This window comes from Nanorana parkeri, unplaced genomic scaffold, assembly GCF_000935625.1.
Source record: "Nanorana parkeri isolate BGI_ZX_2015 unplaced genomic scaffold, ASM93562v1 scaffold19, whole genome shotgun sequence".
NCBI classification, from domain to species: Eukaryota; Metazoa; Chordata; class Amphibia; order Anura; family Dicroglossidae; genus Nanorana; species Nanorana parkeri.
Window position 1 is genome coordinate 3,137,063 of NW_017306287.1, and position 19,331 is coordinate 3,156,393.

Below are 19,331 nucleotides of genomic sequence, written 5' to 3' on the forward strand. Positions count from 1 at the left end.
TTTTTCTTTAAAATCCATATACAAAGTTTGGTACACAATTACATTATATATTTACATTAAAGGAATACCCCTTCTGTCTTAAAATGTCAGCCCATCATAACCTGTGATTTCCGCTTAGATGTTGAACTGAACTCATCCACTGGTTTATTATACCAGCAGTGATCTGGTACACCAGCGTGGTACACCAGCGTCCCCCCATACCTAACCTATCAGTTTTTGGAGGGCTGACGCTATACCACAACTCAGTATCGCTTTCCTGCTTTCTTCCTTCTGCGGCTCATCTTCTCTTTGCGTGCGGTGGCCGTTGTGAAAGTCACGCAGTGCGCATCGAGAAAGTCCAATAGCTTCCCAGCAGCTATCTTAATCCCGCTCTGCTTAAGCTCAGCGTGAAGGGCTGCCAGGTCCAGAGGTTGATAGAGCAAGATTTGCTTATGTAAATCAGGACGATTCTCTATAAAATTCCTCACCGCCTCAGCTGTCACTATCTCTTTGTTGGCCGCTTGAGAGGCCGGCACTGGCTCCTCCTCATCTTCATCTGCAAACGCGGTCTCAAACTCGTTGGTGTTGGAACTGTAGAGAGAGGTGGTACATTTTACAAACCAACAATGGCCTATGTATTAACAGAATGGAGGGGGAAAAAACACATGAAAAAGGACAAGCAAGTTCAGGCCTGCTGGCAGCCTTAAAAGAAAACTATGGGGTAAGAGTTTTTCCCCATAGTTCTCTTAAGGGTCACGGAGGACATATACTAACCTCTAGCCATGACCCAAAGCTCAGTATATCGCGAGCTACAGCTTGCGGTACACTGAGACCGCCACAGCCGGGACGGATCCCGACAATGCTGTCGAGATCCACCCAGCTGCTCGAGTGACAGCGGGCTCTGCCTATCTAGCGGAAGAGCCAGCTGTGCCTGCCCCCTTCCCGTTCATTCCTCCAGTCAGCGCTGGCGGATTGGAGCGGGGAGGAGGGGAATCCCTGCGAGAAGCTGTGACTGACAGTCACTGCTCTATGCAGTGAGATGATCGAGAAGTGAGCAGACGACGGTATGTGTTCGCTCACTTCCCCATCTATTTAGCCGACCTGTGATAGTTTCATTGTCACAGGTCGGCTCGAACTATGAGGTTGAGTGGAAATCATTCACCTCATAGTTCTACTTTAAAGATTGTAAGCCGTGAAAAAAAAATGGGTGGGTTCTCTGAGTGCAGAGATCTCCTTTGTTCTACATAAGCTCAATAGTCTAATGTGCTGCTGCTCCTTGAAGACAATGGAAACCCCCTTGGAAGAGACTGTGCCACCTAAGTGACAGTTGTCTGTACATGTGACCAGCTCCACTGTTCCCTCCAATGTCACATGACCAAGGATGGGAACGCACTGCTCAACCAAGTCGTTGACACCACCGATTTCAGCACTGGCTGCATCGCAGGAAGGAGCAGCAAGGGGGGCAGGCAAGGTAAGCATAAATTGGTGGGTGAGGGAAGGCCTTCACAGGGCCTCTGTCATTTTGCATTGGGCAAGGCGACAATCTCTCTTTAAGAGATGGCCGTCACCCCAGGCTGCCTCTAGATACCAGTAGAGGAGAAGTAAAAGTCACACAGTTTATGACTCCAGCCTATGGATCCTAGAACCCCTTCTATGAAAATATACAACTATAGGCCTAAGACCCCGTTCACATGTAGCGACATACCTTTGCAGCGGCCGGGATAGCGCGACTTTCGGGGCGACGTTCCAGCGACGGTAGCGCGACCTTCTTAGTCGGGCTCCATAGAAAAAAAGCAAAATTGTGCAAAATCCGCCGAAAAAAGGGTCCGGTAGAAGCGACTTGCGACCGCGACGAGCGACATGGAGCTAAGACAGCTCCATTGACTATCATTAGCCGGCGACTTCCTGCGATATCGCGCTGCAAAAATGCACGATAAGTCGCTACATGTGAACGGAGCCTAAAGCTAATAATCTCACCTGTCATGTCATTACATTTCTGTGTAATCTGTGACTGTGTCTCACCCTGTGGGAGTAACGCTCCTCCTAAATACTATTTTTACCCTGCAGTATCCCCTGAGTCATGACAGTTGATTGACAGATGCCGCCTGATCATTATGCACAGAGAGTGCGGTGCACACTGAGGTCACAGCAAAGATTCTGATGAATGCAGAACGTCCACGAAAGTAAAACTCACATTTTAGTCACCGGAGGTCATTACAGCTTTGATGTCCAGGCTAAACTCTATTTGCAAACCTAAATAAATAGTAATAATTTTCTTTGGGATTTTATTTGGTACACTGTTTTAATAATTTTTTATAGGCTGACAAATGCATGAACGTGAAAAAAGAAATCTTTTTAATACTGTAACTGTATCTGACAATTACAGTTTTAAACAGAGGTACATTGCTATGTTCAGGATGCAGGTGATCACTAAAGGGCTTATCCACACGAGAACCGGCCAGCACGTACAGCTCCGTGCTGCATGCACGGCCGTATCGGGCAGCTCCCGGGAAGGACATGTGCTCCGTGTGATTATACGCAGCTCCTGTCCTTCTCTATGGGTCTACACGGCCGTAAGCCGCCCTACGCTCACCCTCCCCCGACACGTATGTGCGGGCGAGCGTACTCGTACGCTGACAGGACGAATCCTGTCTGCGTCCGAGCCGGGACATCCGCACCCGTACGGACCTGCACTTGAGGTGAGCGTAGGGCGGCGTACGGCCGCGTAGTCCCATAGAGGACGGGGGATGCGTACTAATCACATGCAGCACATGTCCTTCCCGGGAGCTGCCCGATACGGCCGTGCACGCACCACAAAGCTGTATGTGCCGGCTTTTTCTTGTGTGAATGAGGCCTAATAGGTAACATAGTGATCACATGATCAAGAACCACTCTGAAAGGTTCCCAATAATTAGTGGGACTGACTGGACCTGTTAGTAGCAGTCAGGTCTGACCTGTCAAAGGTGGGACATACATTAATGTTCCCTCAGCACAGCACATTATTCTACAGAATGTAGGTGGGAAGGGGTTAAATGCTCCCCTTTTTGGTCAATGTTGGAATGTTGTAAAGCTCACTAGCTTCGATTACCTTTGGAGGGACACACAAACATCACCACCCCTTAACAGCTTGGAGTCTAATTTCTTCACAGGCTTTACAATATAAGCTACTTTACATTAAATGTTTGGACCCCCCGAAAAAAATGGCCAGGGCAAGTAGGTGGAGGTGGGAACACAGATGCAAAAATCATGTTGCAGTGTCTCCCAACGATTGAACAAACCCAGTGGGTAACACAATCTGTCAGCCAGTACCCAAAAAATATAAATATAGTTTTGGGGGTGCACTTCCTGAACTTCCTGTCCTGTACACGATCACAAGGAACACTGCAGTCTCCAGCAGCTGTCAATCTACCAGCATTTTGGGGTGCACTTCCTGAACTTCCTGTCCAGAACAAGATCACAAAGGACAGAGCAGTCTCCAGCAGCTGTCAATCTACCAGCATTTTGGGGGTGAACTTACTGAACTTCCTGTCCAGTACAAGATCACAAGGGACAGAGCAGTCTGCAGCAGATGTCAATCTACCAGCATTTTGGGGGTTCACTTACTGAACTTCCTGTCCAGTACAAGATCACAAGGGACAGAGCAGTCTGCAGCAGATGTCAATCTACCAGCATTTTGGGGGTGAACTTACTGAACTTCCTGTCCAGTACAAGATCACAAGGGACAGAGCAGTCTGCAGCAGATGTCAATCTACCAGCTTGGAGGAGGGGGGAAGGAGGAGAGGGGAGGAGGAATCAGGGGACAGGCTTGCCCTGCTGTGTCTGTGTGTTTCTGGAGACACACACAGCTTACTAGCACACACAACGTTGGCAACATAGAACCCTGCAAGGGAAAGGAGCCCCCTAAAACAGAATATCTGAGCCAGTGCTCAGGGGACAAGCTGATTCTACAGGAAACTAAAATTAAGCATCAAGGAGCAGCATCCATTGTAAGTGATTTCATCAACATTTGAAAAACCTCAAAAACCTTTTGACTTTAATATCCCTTTAAGCCTGCTCTGTATTGTAGTGCTGTGTTTACCATTAATAGTGGCAGCGTTGTATGGCCTACATGACAAAACCACTAGAAAAGTCAGCTGACAAAGGTTACCATATAGGTTACCACTCCTTAAAATAACACTAGCTGCACGCTGGTGTGTACGGTGCGTTTCAGTAGCTGTCTATCAAACAGGAACAGGAGTCCTCTAAGGCTGTGACACGTAATAAAGCAAAGAGAAAAAAACATTTGAATAAAATTAGGCTTTCAAATGGTTAATAGTTCATTGTAGGCAAAAAAATATATACCAACAGTATATTTGTGTTTGTGTACTGAATACTGAATAACTAAGCCTAACATGGAGCATTAATTACCGTATTCTACTTAGTAGTTGCACACTGCGCTCCTATCTATCGTATCGCCTGCAGATACCATGCTGTGTATGGCTAGGCCAATATCCCTGGCCTGACGTACAGTCTTTATTTTCTCAGTGTGTGGAGTTGTGAGGTCAGCAGCTGATAGACTTCAGGCAACCTCTGACCGCCAGGCTAAACTCTCCAATCTGGAAAAGTAAGTAAAAGCAAAATACTTGGACATGTAAGTCTGTCTAAAAGCAGAAAAGCCCCCTGGAGCTCTTGCACAGCTTATTTGCACATTGTGGCGCCCTAACTTTAAGGGCCCTCCTCCAGAAATATTACGTTTGCACTCCCCCATATAGCTCTGCCACTGCCATCTTCTCACTGCATGCAAATGGGAGTTAACTTGTCCTGGCACCCAGCACTGTTCACTAACAGCCGCAGATGCACAGCCCAGTGTACAATACCGGCATCTGGACACTGGGCTGCGCACGTGCAAGATGCTGGACCTGGGAGACTGGAAGAAGATGGCAATGACAGTGATGGAGGGGCGCATGCACAGTGCAGCACTGGAGGGGATCGTTTTTAAGGCAAGTCAGCCATAATGTGCCAATATGCTGATTATGACAAACAACCACTTTACTACAGAAGAGACATTTGCTAGTACAAGATACAGAATCAATGTTTTTTGCATTACACTGCCACCTAGAGGCACAGCTAGGTTATCTCTATATGCCAGAAATGCATCTACTAGGTACTAATAAAGGTACATTCTAGGAACACAGTGGTGGAGGACAGTTTTGATGAATGTCTGGAAACTTCACATCTTCGCCACATGACTAAATGTTCTATAGTTTAAAAAAATCAAATTTTCTTGTCTATTTAGGGACACAGATTGAACAACTTTTGCAAAATATGTGGAAGCCACACATTGCCTCGTCAAGGTCCCCCTGTGTAGTGTGGTCCTAACTCTAATCTATGAGAGCCTCCATCTTGGAGCATATATAGCAAAGGATGAATTGGATGCAGGTTTACCAGGAAGTAGCCCATTCCTCCTTAAAGGCACCAGGACACATCAGAAGCCCAGCACAGATACAAGCACGTTGCAACCACATGGCAGTGATGCAACCTGCTCAGGGAACAAGGCAAGGCCTCATGTACTCACAAACCCATGCAGCTGGTAACCACGGAAGGTCTGAAGGCTGGAGGTGGCCAGTGCAATCGTAGATGCAGAGTAGGAGGAGTGGAGTTGCATGTGGCTCTTCTGCAAAGCAGGAGGAGCAGCCGAGTGATGCTCCCTCTAAGCTGAATTAAAAAGCTCAGTCTCAGCTTTAACCACTCACATGGTGAAACTGGTGAAAAGTGGAAAATTCACATTCAAATGTGCACAACACTGCAAATAGCGAGCTATCTCCTAGTGCTCTGACCAATTGTCCTACTCACGCACTGAGCCTTCAGAGACAGGGAAAGTGCAGAGGCAAGACTATCGGCTCTGGAGCTGGAAAGCGCTCGACAGCAAACTTACTACCAGGATGGGGCCTGGAAAATTCCCCTTTGGTAAAGCCCATTGCCCAAAGGTCACTCTAAGCTAGCCCCACCACGCCAGGCCCATTAGAATCTGGGTATGGCACTCCAAAGGAAAGACCGATCCACACAACTGCCATATAGAGACCAGCTCCAGCAGCGATGTAGTGAAGAATCTTGATTGCAAAAAGAAGCTTAAAAAAAGAAGGCTAGTAAAAAAATACTTATAGACTGTTCCCAGCAAGGCTGAAGAAAAGGGGTATTCTGAACTGGTCTACAGATGTATTTATTTTTTTCAGTTTGTGTCAAATACTCCTGTAAGATTTCCTGTGTTCCTCAATAGACCAGAAAAAAATGACTTTAGGCAGTTTCTTCTTGCTGCTACCAATTAATACATTTAAGGCTAAACCCTGCAAATACCTACCTATCACCAGGAGTGGGGTCCCCCGTAGCCTGGCTAAGTGCTGTCTTCACATCTATGCGTTTTTCACAAAGGAAACACACCTACATTGCAGTACACTGAAACACACAGCGGCACTACCGTGCACTGTATTGCCAAAAAAAGTGTATGTCTGACTTCCGGTCCATTGGCAGCCTATTCAAATGCATAGGTTGCCTCAAAGGAAGATAATGTGCATTAACCGAATCACCATGCACTGGCTTGGAGTGAATGAAGTCACTTCTGCATCCTCTGTGCGGCTATATACGAGGCAGATGCAAAGGTTGGCCACTCAGACAGAGGTAGCCAATCAGCCTTAGCCTTCCACAGAAGCGCAGAGAAGTGGAATTGGGGACAGTGGCTGGCTGGTCTCAGATGGACCCGGCTCTAGGATATAGATAAGTATTTGCAGTGTTTAGCTGCTATTTTAAAATGTCAGCAGCAAGAGGAAGCTGTGGACCTAGTATTTTTTTGACTTTAGGTCTGTCTGTGAAGGTTCTCATTCCTAGACTTTAGGTCTTTAGGTCTGCTCTAAAATGAACTGAAAAAATAAAGGATGCACAGCAAACTTATGAAACAAGAGAACCTGGTCTTCTAAAATACAGCTATAAACATATTAGGAAATCTCCCCCTATAACTACTCATAAACGTGTAAACACAGTGGGTGGTGACAATAATAGTGATGTTCCTTGTTACCTGTGGGATATGGAAGAGGTGTCACTTGCAGCCACAGAAGATGTTGTAGACTCCTGTGATGCAGTTGGTGGCTGTTCATCTCCACTCTCGGATTCCTGTGCAGCACACACAGTTGTTGTCGTCTTCCCGGTCTGCGTCAGGGAAATGCTGGTGGTTGTAGCGGTGGCTTGAGCTCTTTGTTTGCTGGACGCAGGCAGGCGCTGACCCGGGACTGCGCCGATTTTGTTTCGGTGGCTGGGCTGAGATGAGGAGATGTCATCATCAGAATCAGAGCTCATGACCTGATGTGTGTAGCTGAATATTTCTTTCAGCTTCAGCACCATCCGTTTCTTGGGAAGAGCTCTCACCCCGAACCTAAGTAACAGGGAAAACTTTAAATGGCGACTCTTGTCAAAAAACAGAAAACAAAACATCTTTTCAGGCTGTTATAATGATCACAGCCTACTGATAACATTTGCACAGCTAGTCCTTAGTTCTTTACCCTCTAGAGCAGTGGTTCTTAACCTTTCTGGGGCCGGGACCCTTTGGTAACATTTGCCAAGTTGTGGTGACCCCCAGCGGAGCACTGGACTTAGTAACGCACTGGACTTATGACTAAAAACAGAAGCACACACTTATGAGAGAGAGAATACAAGCCCCCCCAGCCCCTGCCACATCTGGCGGCGCAGCGGGAGAACTGACACTGCTGCGCTAGAAACAAGCTGAGGAGCCACTCACCTAGCGCAGCAGAAGGCATGCGCCGACCCACTCAACAGGGGGTTGCAACTAGGGATGCACCGATACCGAGTACCGTACTCAGTACATGTACCGATACTTTTCGAGCTCCAAGACTAGACTAGAGAAAAATTAAAAACTTAGGAGGCAGCTGTTATTTGTAAGGAGCACACGGAGCTCCTGGGATTTGTACATCTCTGTTTTAATGTACGATTTTGTTTTCATAAATATAAATAGTGGGATGCACCGATACCAGTTTTGCAAGTACGAGTACTGATACATTTTTGTTTATTGTCATGTGACAGTTCTTCTAAAACAATACAGACTAATGATTTCAGGACAGTGGTGGAGCACCAGAGCCAGGTCCCAGCTGCAAACACTGCAACCGCTGCAACCCTGGTAGTTCTCATGAAAATGCCAAGTATCGGCACCGGTATCTGAAAAGTATCGGTGCATCCCTAGTTGCAACTCACTTTTGGGTCACGACCCACTGCTCTAGAGTGCTCATAGAGGTCCCGAAACGTTAGCATGATGATGACATGATGTCACATTTTCACCAATAAATATATAATTGAAATATTGATATTTAAACTTTTAGTGTGTGTCGGGGAATCCGTGTGATTACTACTGTGCTACTCACTGTTCTGGAGGCTGCAGACAGAGATACTGTACAGGAAAAGAGATGGTAAGTCAGTAATGGGGAAGGAGACCGCATGCAATACTGAGGAGTTAGTCCTTTGCCCTCCGTCTGCACTTTTTTGGACACAACTTCTAGAGTTCTGCTTCTCTATACAGGGAACTCCTTATGGAAATAATGTGTACTTTTAATACTGTACAATCTTTAACATTATAAAATAGAAATATCTTCCAATATTTACATTAAGCAAAGATAAGCAAAAAAAAAAAAGGAATAAAAACCAGTTGTAAAAAAGTATCTTCCTACTAGAGACAGAATAGCCAGAGCCCTATAATGAAATTACAGACTGAAGATGAGGAGTCAACTCTCTCAGTCATTGCTGCTGGAGAAAGGACATACACAAATGTGCCATCTTCCTATTCATTTATAAAAGTAATAAAAACTGCTTTCAGGCATGTTGGTTGAAGTTCATAAACATTACACACATTGCCTAAATGCTACTGCCACATAGATAAATCATTAAGATGTCAGAGAAAGGGGGGGGCAAACAGTGTTTTTTTTTACTTACCTGTTTAATTCCTTCTTTAAGACTGGGGTGTCCATGTCTGAATATTCAGGTAGTGGAGTGATAGCAACCTTGGGAGGCAGTTCTCTCTTGCGCACAATAGAAACTAAAGGAAAGAGAAGTGTATTGTTAGAAATGCCATTATAAGCTTGTCATACACCTATAGGTTATCTGCAGACTTTCTATGGTTAGATGGAAAAAGTGCAACAGATTCCTCCATCTACGCTAAACTGTGTGGATGGAGGAATCTCCCACTGGGCCAAGCTTCACTATCTTGCTAGTCGGCCCCGCTGGCTCTCAAAATACCTAAACAGTCTGATTGGATGCAGGCATTGTTCCGGTATTCTGAGAGCCAGCGGGGCCAACTAGCAAGATACTACAGCTTGGCCCAGCGGGAGATTCCTCCATCCACACATATTAGCGTAGTTGGAGGAATCTGTTGCACTTTTTCCATCTGACCCTAGAAAATCTGCAGATCATCTATAGGTGTTTGGCCAGCTTAAGGCCATAGCAAAATGCCACACCTAAGCTTCAAATGGTTTACCCGTCAGCATCAACAGAACCTGCTGAACCCAGCTCCAAACTTCCTGCAGTCAGCCCTGCCTATGTTTTGCTGCTGAACTAGGGAACACCTCCAACTTTCCTCATCTCCATAAGGGAGAAGTGTTCTGTAGTCCAGCAGGAGGTAATCGAGACAGGGCTGAGAACTTTGCTTGGGTTTTTAGTGCAGTAAAAGCAGCGTGGTCAGCCCACAGCAGTAAGTTAGTAGGTATTGCAGAGATGTACTGAATATGTCCTTTTTTTGCATTACATACTTTAAAATGTTAATCAAATCTGTTGACTTTCTTATAAAGTTTCATGCAGTATTTTTTTTTTATGATGGTTTTGGTACATACATTTTTTTAGGTTTTAGTAATGGTTCTACAGTGTTGTTATATCATGGCAGACAAACCCACCTGGTGTCCTCAGCAACTTCTGCACATCTGGGACTTTGTTGAGTCGCTGTGATAATGGCAGAACAGCAGGCAGATCAGACTCTTCATCCTCCCACTCATCCCACAGCTTAGAGTTGAGGTAGCTCGATTGCTTGCTCTGCGAAGCTGCAGTGCGAGGAGAGTCCTCTCTGTTATCAGGCTCACTGTCTCTTTCCTGTAGTGCAGATGTGCTGCAAGAAGATCCTGGGGTCTTGGTGGGTGTTACGTTGATGTGCAATGACACATTACGATCTGGGGAAGAGTAAGTCCTGGCAGGACTCTCCTGTACATTTAGCCACAAATCCTCTTCTACAGGAATAGGTGGCTCATCATAATCCATCTGGAAGCTGCATGCGCTGGTGTCGGCCTGGGGCTCGGCCACTGCTCCTTCCTCCTCACTGTCCACAACTTCAAACACAGTACTGCTAGCGATGGATGACATTGGTGAAGAGCGGACACAGGAAACCTTGCTACCTGTGCTAGTATGGGACCCTATGATCTTTTCAGGTGTGTTTGGAAATGGGGGTTGATAAGCAATTGAAGCCGGCTTGGTTGTGTTCAAAGTCCCAGCGAGAGAGGTACATTTCTGAGCTGGTGACAACACGTCATGCAGAGTATCATCATGGTTAGCTGTTTTGGATGTTTTGGGTGACTGAGGTATATGTGATGTTTGGAGCAGGGAAATTCTGGTCCCTGTTAAATGTGGCATTGGAGTAGCAGGTACCAACCAAGACATCTCAGAACTGCTGCTTTTATCCAGGAGTGAATGTCCTTCACTGTTTTTCCTAATACTGAAGCTAGCAGGAGATTCTTTAATACCAGTGAATATGCCAGAAAGATTGCACTTTGCTTTAACTTCTGCAGTTTGAGCACTGCCCTCTGTTTCTTCATCAGATGACAAGATCAAGATAATGTCTTGTTCCAGGGACACTGCTGTAGAAGAAACCTTGCTAGAATTCTGGGTAGGCTCACTATATTTAGGACCTATACAAATGGAGATTGGGGAATTTCCATTCTCAGGAGCTGCAAAAAAGGACTGTCCTGAAAAGGGCCGTGTGTGAGGCTGGATGTTAGGTGAAGATCCAAGTTCTGGAAGAGTAGGACGCTGAATGACAGAAGGTGAGCTTGTAAGTAGCGGTGGCTCATGGTAAGAAGCGTCTACACGCACGCGGGAGCTTGATTCACAAAGTCCAGAAGGTTCTACATATTCGCCACAAGTCTCTGAAAATATACGGTCATAACTATCATTAAGAGGTGCGGGGCTGTGTTGGGTGAACAAGTCTGCTTCAGGATCTTCCTCTCTGTCTGGGGATATGAGTGAAATGGTGTGGACAGCTGCAGTAGAGGGTTCAGTGAGCTCAGCTGAGGGACCTTCCGATGGCTTAGAACATGTGGTAAAGAGTTGACAAGCTGGAGAGTTAGCTGTGGAACTATGCCTTCTAGAGGGTGACTGAACAGGGGAAGCACAGTGGACAGCAGTTGGCTGAGATTTGGTCAGAGAAGCTAAGAGAGGTACTGCAGGAGAAGACTCAAGGCTGTTAGAGTGAATACAAGCAGGTGATTTCTTTTGCGGAGAACATGCGACATCCTTTTGGACAGGAGACAATGTTAAAGAACTGTTTTTTATAAAGCTTTTTGTGTGATAATCCAAAGACTGTTGATTTACTATATCCATAGGCTGTTCTCCAGCAGCCTGGCTTCTGTTCGAAGGAGATTGGTCTTCAGACTCCCTGTCTTGATATCCAACTTCAAGTTCACTACTACTTTCAGCTTCTGTAATCTGTTCTTCTGGCATTCTGCGCTGAGTGGCTGCGAATTCATAGATTTCCTCCAAATCCACCTCCTCAACCCGTCCATCATCAACTTTCTCCTCTTCCCCAAGTCCTTCTGTCACCTCCTGGTCTGCAAAGGGATCTTCATTCTCATCCATCCACATAGACTTCAATAACTCCAGGAAATGTTCTTCTCTTTCTCCTCCATCATCCTCATCTTCCTCTTCTTCTGCAGGTGACACATCTTCTAAACCATGTGGCATGCCCACTAAAATCTCACAGGTGTCCAAGAGACTTTTCACTCCAAATCTATAGGACAGAATTAAGGCAGTTAGATCTCAAAAGAGAAGACAAACCAACTCAGCCCTATCCCCCAACAAGCCAAGTACTGTTTGGGTTCTAGTAAGTACTTCCTAAAACATTTGTGCCTTACTTAGGCTTTCCCCACTTTTCCATTTTTAGAACAAGAAATACTTGGTAAAGGCATAAACCCCTTATGGTTGAGACTCTATTTCAGTGCAATCAGCTTTACAGAGACCCTGTCACCTTGCCCATTCAGGGTCTAGGTAAAGCCCCCACCTGACCACCTCTCCAACTCACCTATGCTGCTTCTTCCTCCACTGTAGCCATCACTAAGAAACCCGGTGCCAGGGCTAAGAGGGAGCAATGATATTATCCCCTCATCATGTGACTCGGGGCTAGCAGCCAATCACTTGATGGAAGGGATAATGTTACCCCTTTCTCTTGATACTGGTTTCTGAGTAGTGGCTCTGTTGGAGAAACGAGTAGAAGGAATGCACTGGAGAGGTGAATATGATGAAAGGAGATCACATTTTGTCTCCACCCGAAAGCACTGGGTACTTTGCAGAATCAGCTATGGAAGAAGAAGCAGCAGGAGAGAGCTGGAGAGGAAAGGAAAAGGTAATAGTGGGCTTTACATAGACTTTTTCACTTTGTCTTGACTGGACAAGGTGACAGGGTGTCTTAAGAGCAAAATTAGCATAAAGAAAAAGAGGGCTGATTTTTATGACAACTTAAACAAATGATTCCTACTATTATTTTACTTTAATGGGCAGTCTATATAAAACATATACTGTATTTTAACCCCTTCATGACTGAGCTTGTTTTTGGTTTCTGTTCGTAAATGACTGACACACTTTTGACATTTTTGCTGTGTGATTCTTCCACGTCAGTAATATACTTTCTTACAAAGTGCACCCACACATATTATATATTGTTTTTTAGAGGACAGATAGGGCTATATATTTATATCACATATGTGTGTCTAACGCCTCACTTAGGACAAATACAAATTAAAAAAAGAGGAAAAAACGTAAAAAAAAACTTTTTTTCCCAGTTTTGATTTGTAGTATTTTTTTTTAACAAAACCAGCACAGCTAAAAAAAAATGCAATACATACATTCATTTATTTGTCCCTTATTTTTAATTTTTTTACACTTTTCACTATTTTTTTTAATTTATTTACACTTTTCACTTTTTTTATACTGACAAATTTTATTTATTTAATTATATCAGGCAGTCATTGTGAATTAATCTCACTATTACTGCTTGATAAATTAATACATTTTTTTTATTATCAGGCTGCTTCAAACTTCAGAACAGCCGATAATAAGTTAGTGACACTGATCCTGCAGCAGTTCAGGATTCAGCTGTCAGTGAATGTTTCAGAAAACTTAAACATTCTACTTTCAAGAATAGATACATTATGTGTCTAATACATAACATTTTGTATCTATTCTTGAAAGTCAAAAGATAAAAAAAAAAAAGCCAGTATAGCTTGAGAGAGATATCTCTCGATCTATACGAGCTGTCAGAATGCCGGCAAAAGCCGACATGTGTGTCTGCTTTGCTGTGACTCTCAGACACCCGATATTAAGGTATCGGGTGTCTGAAAAAGGTTAACCCTTTCAGTAATGGATCTCTAGATAGTTAGACATCTATTACTGAAAGGTAACCGCTGATTCTCAGCGGTTAGCAGCCTTCTAGTGCAGCAAATAACTCGTCACGTACAGTGTACGTGACGAGTCATTTGGTCCCTTTGTGGCTGGACGTACAGTGTACGTCTCCCGTCACGAAGGGGTTAATTAGTTATAGTGGGCCGAACTACACACTGGCTTTAGGACTATACTTGCAAGATGTATTTTTTTTATACAATATCATTTCAATTGTATCATGTATCCCTTTTAGATTGTAAGCCCTCAGGGGCATGGCCCTCCTTACCATCTTGTCTTGAATTGTATTGTGATTGTAATGTCTTCCCTATATTGTAAAGCGCTGCGCAAACTGTTGGCGCTATATAAATCCTGTATAATAATAATAATTGCACACAGAACAATTTATCAGATCATTCTACACATAGGTTAGCCCTCCATCTATACGGTCTGCTTTTGTAGAGATAACTGCTTCAAATGTACATGTGTAACTTACCTACGAGCCAGTTCACAAACATGTATTAGGCAGTGGCTGGGGATGTCCGTCTTGGCAGAGTACAAAAATCGGAGAAAACAGAGAGCAGCTTCAGCAGACACATCAGTGAGCAGAAAACGTCTCACGCGCCCAGTGCTGCCTTCATCTACATAGAATCCTTCGGAGTGTATCTGGACAAATCAGAAGGAAACATTGAAAGATACAAAACACTGATGTGGTGCTATGAATACATATTTATATGTAGAATGCAATTTATTATCAGATTTAGTAACAAGGCAATGAAAGAGCCATGTATTTGCCAATAAAGCACAGCAGATGCTGACATTTTTTAGGCTCCCTTTGTCTGATTGAGCCATCTAATAAAGGGATGAGTCACTGCCAATGTCAAATGGTACTTCTATAATTTCCTATTTAATGTCCGCTGAGAATTTGAATAAAAAAATAACCTTTATTTTACGTTACATTTGTGCGGTCATGTGACCGCTACCTCTCCCCGCTTGTCCTTTCCCCAGTGAGCAGCGGAGCTCTCTGAACAATACCGAAAATAAAAGTGAGGAAGGGAGTAGCTCGAGCTGTACATTCCTTAACTGGACTGAGCATTGTCAGAAAAAGGCAACTCAAAGGTGTATGCACACTGGAGTCTTCTCAAAGATAACGGCTTCCTAATTAAGCAGCACAACTTCCAGGTGCCAACAGCGCTTGAGGGATTATCTGCTTCAGTACCGGGTAATTAGCCTTTCTCTCCCGTTCATTGAAGGACACAGGGAACAGATCGGAGATCCTTTACTGTAGGGTAATATCGCCACCTGCAGGAGAAGGACGCTAGGCACAAAACTAAAGACCAATCACAGCCTAGGGGCGGCCCCTGCCGGTGGCCAAAACCCCCCACCTGCTGACAAGTCTCCAGTTTTTTGCCTAGCGTCAGGAGTAAGGAGCTAAGAATTTTTTTCGGGTATTCTTACCTGCTTCTTCCTGATCTTTTTCAGTGGAATCTTCTAGCAAGTGTTGTCCGGGCGACAGGCTGGATGTCCCGGATCCTTGGAGTCTCCCCGGGACGACCGACGATCGCATGCAGGCCCGCTCCGGTGGGTCGGCTGCGACGATCCCGCTCTGGCGGGGTGGCCTATGGGTTCGTCCCAGGGGGGTGCATATGACTGGGGGTCTCGGCCGCCCAGTCACAGTGCTCCCCACAGGCTTCTGGCGCCGCGGCTGCGGTCGGGGGCGCCAGTCTTCCGCAGTACCTGTGCACCTGGACCTTCAATGTTCCCTGCGCAGCTGCTTGACGTGGATGCTGCGGATGGTCCACGTTCCCCGGCGGTATGTATGGCGCTGTGCGGGCACGTGGCGGTGATGGGGGGGTTGGTGGGGGTCTGATCTCCCTTTGGGGTCCTGACCTCCTTCGGCCGCCCCCCTATCCCCCCTCCCTCCTCCGTCAGCTCCTGGGGTGGCGTAGGGGTGTTGTGGCACTGTGGGGCCTTGCCTTGGTTCCTGGCGGCCGGCGGGAGCAGCTGTGGGCCGTGTTCCGCGGCGTTTTTCGGGGTCGGGCTGCCGCGCTGGTGCTGCTGTCTCTGGGGCGCGTGGCCCGCTCTGTTCCTCCCGCGTGTGCGCGGGGGCCGCTAATCGAGCCCCCGGCTTCGTTTGCGGCCTTCTCGGAGGCCGCGGCCGCCATGTTTGTTGTGGGCGCGTGCGCCCTCTTCGTGACGTCACTTCCGGTGCGCCACTTCCCGGTCCCCGTAATAGCGCGTCACCCGGCCGGCTCGGTCTTTCACGCCGGGACGCGGTCGGGTGAGGACGCACTGGGACACGGGGAGTCAGCTACTGTAGGAGGGTCGTCTGCCTGCGGGGGGTCGATTGCTGGGGACAACAGCGGTGGGGGCGGTGCCTGCTGGGGACTCCCTTCCCTTGCTTGTGGCCCTAGTTTAGCAACTATATTGCCGGGGACATGGACTGTGGGGACGGTCTGTCCGCAGTGCCCTGTGAGGGCTGCGGCCTCTCTTCAGGGACATCTCCCACGTCTCCCCTTTGCGCGGCCTGTACTTCTGCGCCCCTTTCCCAGTCTCCCTTGGTGCCTGTGGGGTCTTTGGGTGGGGGGTCCACCGGCGCTATGTTGTCTTTGGAGGCCTTTTCCTCCACTATGGACGGTTTTGTGTCCCGTATGGAGCGCGCGCTGACGCAGCGCCCTCCACGGAAGCGAGCTTTGCCGGTCCCCTCCCCGGTCCTTTCTGGGGACTCTGAGGAAGAGGGGGAAATTTCGGCGGCCGCCGCGCAGCCCGACCTGGGGGATTCCTCCCAGGCGGAGTCTGCTAGTGATGAAGAGTCAGGGACTGCCCTTATGGTACAGGAACGCGAATTGGTCACGGCCTTGGTTCGCGCTGTGCGGGAAACGCTTAAAATTGAGGAGACTCCGAGCTCTTCGGCGCTCCCGCCGGTTCCTTTTGGGACGCACAGGAGTAGGCGTTCCACTAAGGTTTTCCCTTATGTTCCTTTTTTTGATGACTTTGTCTACAAGGAGTGGAAGCGCCCGAGCAAGTCGTTTTCCGTCCCCAAACGCTTCTCGGTTCGTTATCCTTTTGAGGAGTCCTTCCTGTCCAAGTGGTCTACTCCCCCCGCGGTGGATCCGCCGGTTTCCCGCCTGAACAAGGCTACGGTCATCCCGGTGGAGGATTCGCCTTCCTTTCGGGATCCCTCGGATAGGAAGGCGGAGGCGGTGGCGCGTACTATGTACTCGGTTTCCGGGGCTCTGTTGCGCCCCGTGTTGGCTTCGGCCCTGGTCTCCCAGACCTTGACTGAGTGGATGAAGATGCTGCGTCAGGGTCTTGCAGAAGAAAACGTGTCTCCTGCTTATGTCGACCTTACGGAACAGGTGGTGCAGGGTCTGCAATACCTGTGTAATTCGGCCTTGGATGCGGCACCGTTGGTTTCCAAGCTGTCTGTGTCGGCGGTTACTCTTCGGCGCCTCCTCTGGCTTAAATGCTGGTCGGCTGACCAGGCTTCCAAGAAGGCTCTGACGGAGCTCCCCTTTACGGGGGAGCGTCTGTTCGGGGCTACCTTGGATGAGATAATTAAGGATTTGACGGGCGGTAAGAGTACCTTCCTACCTCAATCTAAAAAGCCTAGGGAACAGCGGCGGAAGCCGGGTCCTTCCTTTTCCGCTCACAAGCGGCTTTTTCGTCCGCCTCCGCCCTCGGAGAAGGGCGGGAAGTTCAACAGACCGCCGCCTTCCTAGGCCGCCAAACGCCCCTGGCAGCCCAGGAACGCCAAGCCCCAGGGTAAGCCCCCCTCGGCATGAAGGCCTGCCCCCATCCCGGGATTCCAGGGTGGGGGGACGTCTTCGGCTCTTTGCGAGCCGCTGGCTGTCCCGCGTCTCCGACACCTGGGTGCGGGAATTGGTGTCCTCGGGCTACAAAATAGAGTTTCTGTCACGTCCCGAGGACAGGTTTTTTCCTTCCAACACCCGTCTTCCCCCACAGCGCTTGGCGGACCTTCATGGCGCGGTGGCGGGTGGTGGTTCCGGTTCCCTCCTCGGAGAGGTTCAGAGGTTTTTACTCAAACCTCTTTACGGTGCCAAAAACGGATGGGATTCGTCCCATCCTGGACCTCAAGCGCTTGAACGCCTTTGTACGCGTTCGCCGGTTCCGGATGGAATCGATCCGCTCTGTGGTGGCGTGTCTTCACCAGGGGGATTTCATGGCCTCCCTAGACATCAAAGATACCTACCTTCACGTTCCTGTTTGTACCTCCCACCAACGCTACCTTCGCTTTGCGGTGGGGGACGACCATTACCAGTTTGTCGCTCTGCCCTTCGGTCTGGATTGTGCCTAGCGTCCTTCTCCTGCAGGTGGCGATATTACCCTACAGTACAGGATCTCCGATCTGTTCCCTGTGTCCTTCAATGAACGGAGAGAAAAGGATTTTACGGTGAGTACCAAAATCCTATTTTTCATCCGTGCACCAGAAATCAGGTTATAAAAAGGGGAATGGCAGGATCACCAGGTAATGTCTTACTAATTACTGAGACTTTGAAAAATGGGCATATTGGGAAGGTGCAAATATTTGGGATACCATGCAAAGAAATGTTTTTGATTTTAGCCTGAAAAGACATTTTAAATATACAAACGATACACAAAACACGATACACTCCCTTTTATTAACAAAATGTCTGTATATATAGCAATATGTCACTTACCGCCTCCACAAGCAGGGGACAGCGAGCATACAACACAAACATGTGCACATTTAGCACCTCTCCGCAGTCTGTCTGCAGCTGAGCATCACTCAGATGAGGATTATTCACCATCTCCAGGAAATCTGCCATCAGAGTCATGACTGCATTCTGACATTACCAAGAAAAATGAAAGATGTAGGAGAAGCAAATGAAAACATTGGATGTACTAACTTTGTTAAATATTTCTGTAGGGGAGCAACAGCTCTAAAATATACATTTGAGTCGATTTCATTGATACGGTATTAAAATACTAGTATTAACCAATATAACTGATTTATTTAAATAGCCGTTTCCATATGAAGTCCTATGTAAAGCTGCACGGTGACTCAAAGCAGGTACTTTCCTCCTAATGTTTTGAGTGACCTGGGACCCCTGCATCTCTGGGCTCTCGGCAAGAAAATACCGACCTTTATAAGTAACAGTAAAAAAGGACATTAGGATTACCATTATCACCATAACTGTGAAGCCAGTCAAATATCATTTGGGGCAAGGCCGATCAACTAGACATCACAAACTAGTGCATCTTACATATAGTTACATGGTATCTATATGTAAGATGCACTAGTTTGTGATGTGCATCTGTGCATGTACATAAAACTATGACGCATCGACAGTATAAAACAATAATTTTAAATGTTTAAAAAATAGAGGTGCACCGAAATGAAAATTTCAAAACCGAAATGAAAAAAAATGTCAGGCCGAAACCGAAAATGTTTTTTTATTCTAACTTTTTCAAATTTTTAAAAATATTTTATTTTTATTTATTTTTTATAAACTTTTTAATTTTTTTATATTTATTTATTTATTTTTTATTAAATATTTTTATTTTTTACTTTACTTTTAGGGGCTTCGGGGGATTATTAGGGGTCTAAACAGACCCCCTGATATTTCCCTTTTAAAATAGAAAAAGAGATTGAGGAGTGTTCCTGTTCATTCATAACATGAGGACATTGTTTGTTTACTATAACT

The 19,331-nt window shown here is 46.6% G+C and overlaps 1 protein-coding gene across 1 annotated transcript in view; it reads right to left on the reverse strand.

Annotated features, from left to right (window-relative positions):
- Positions 1–225: 225 nt before the first annotated feature.
- SLX4 (SLX4 structure-specific endonuclease subunit) overlaps positions 226–19,331 on the reverse strand; it is a 36,239-nt gene continuing 17,133 nt past the window's right edge. The window contains exons 10-15 of the mRNA XM_018561155.1: positions 18,324–18,470; positions 14,138–14,307; positions 9,900–11,998; positions 8,947–9,049; positions 7,028–7,381; positions 226–570 (exon numbers count right to left, since the gene is read on the reverse strand). Of these exons, the coding sequence (XP_018416657.1) occupies positions 243–570; positions 7,028–7,381; positions 8,947–9,049; positions 9,900–11,998; positions 14,138–14,307; positions 18,324–18,470 (3,201 nt within the window). The 3' untranslated portion in view covers positions 226–242. The remainder of the gene's footprint in view (positions 571–7,027; positions 7,382–8,946; positions 9,050–9,899; positions 11,999–14,137; positions 14,308–18,323; positions 18,471–19,331) is intronic.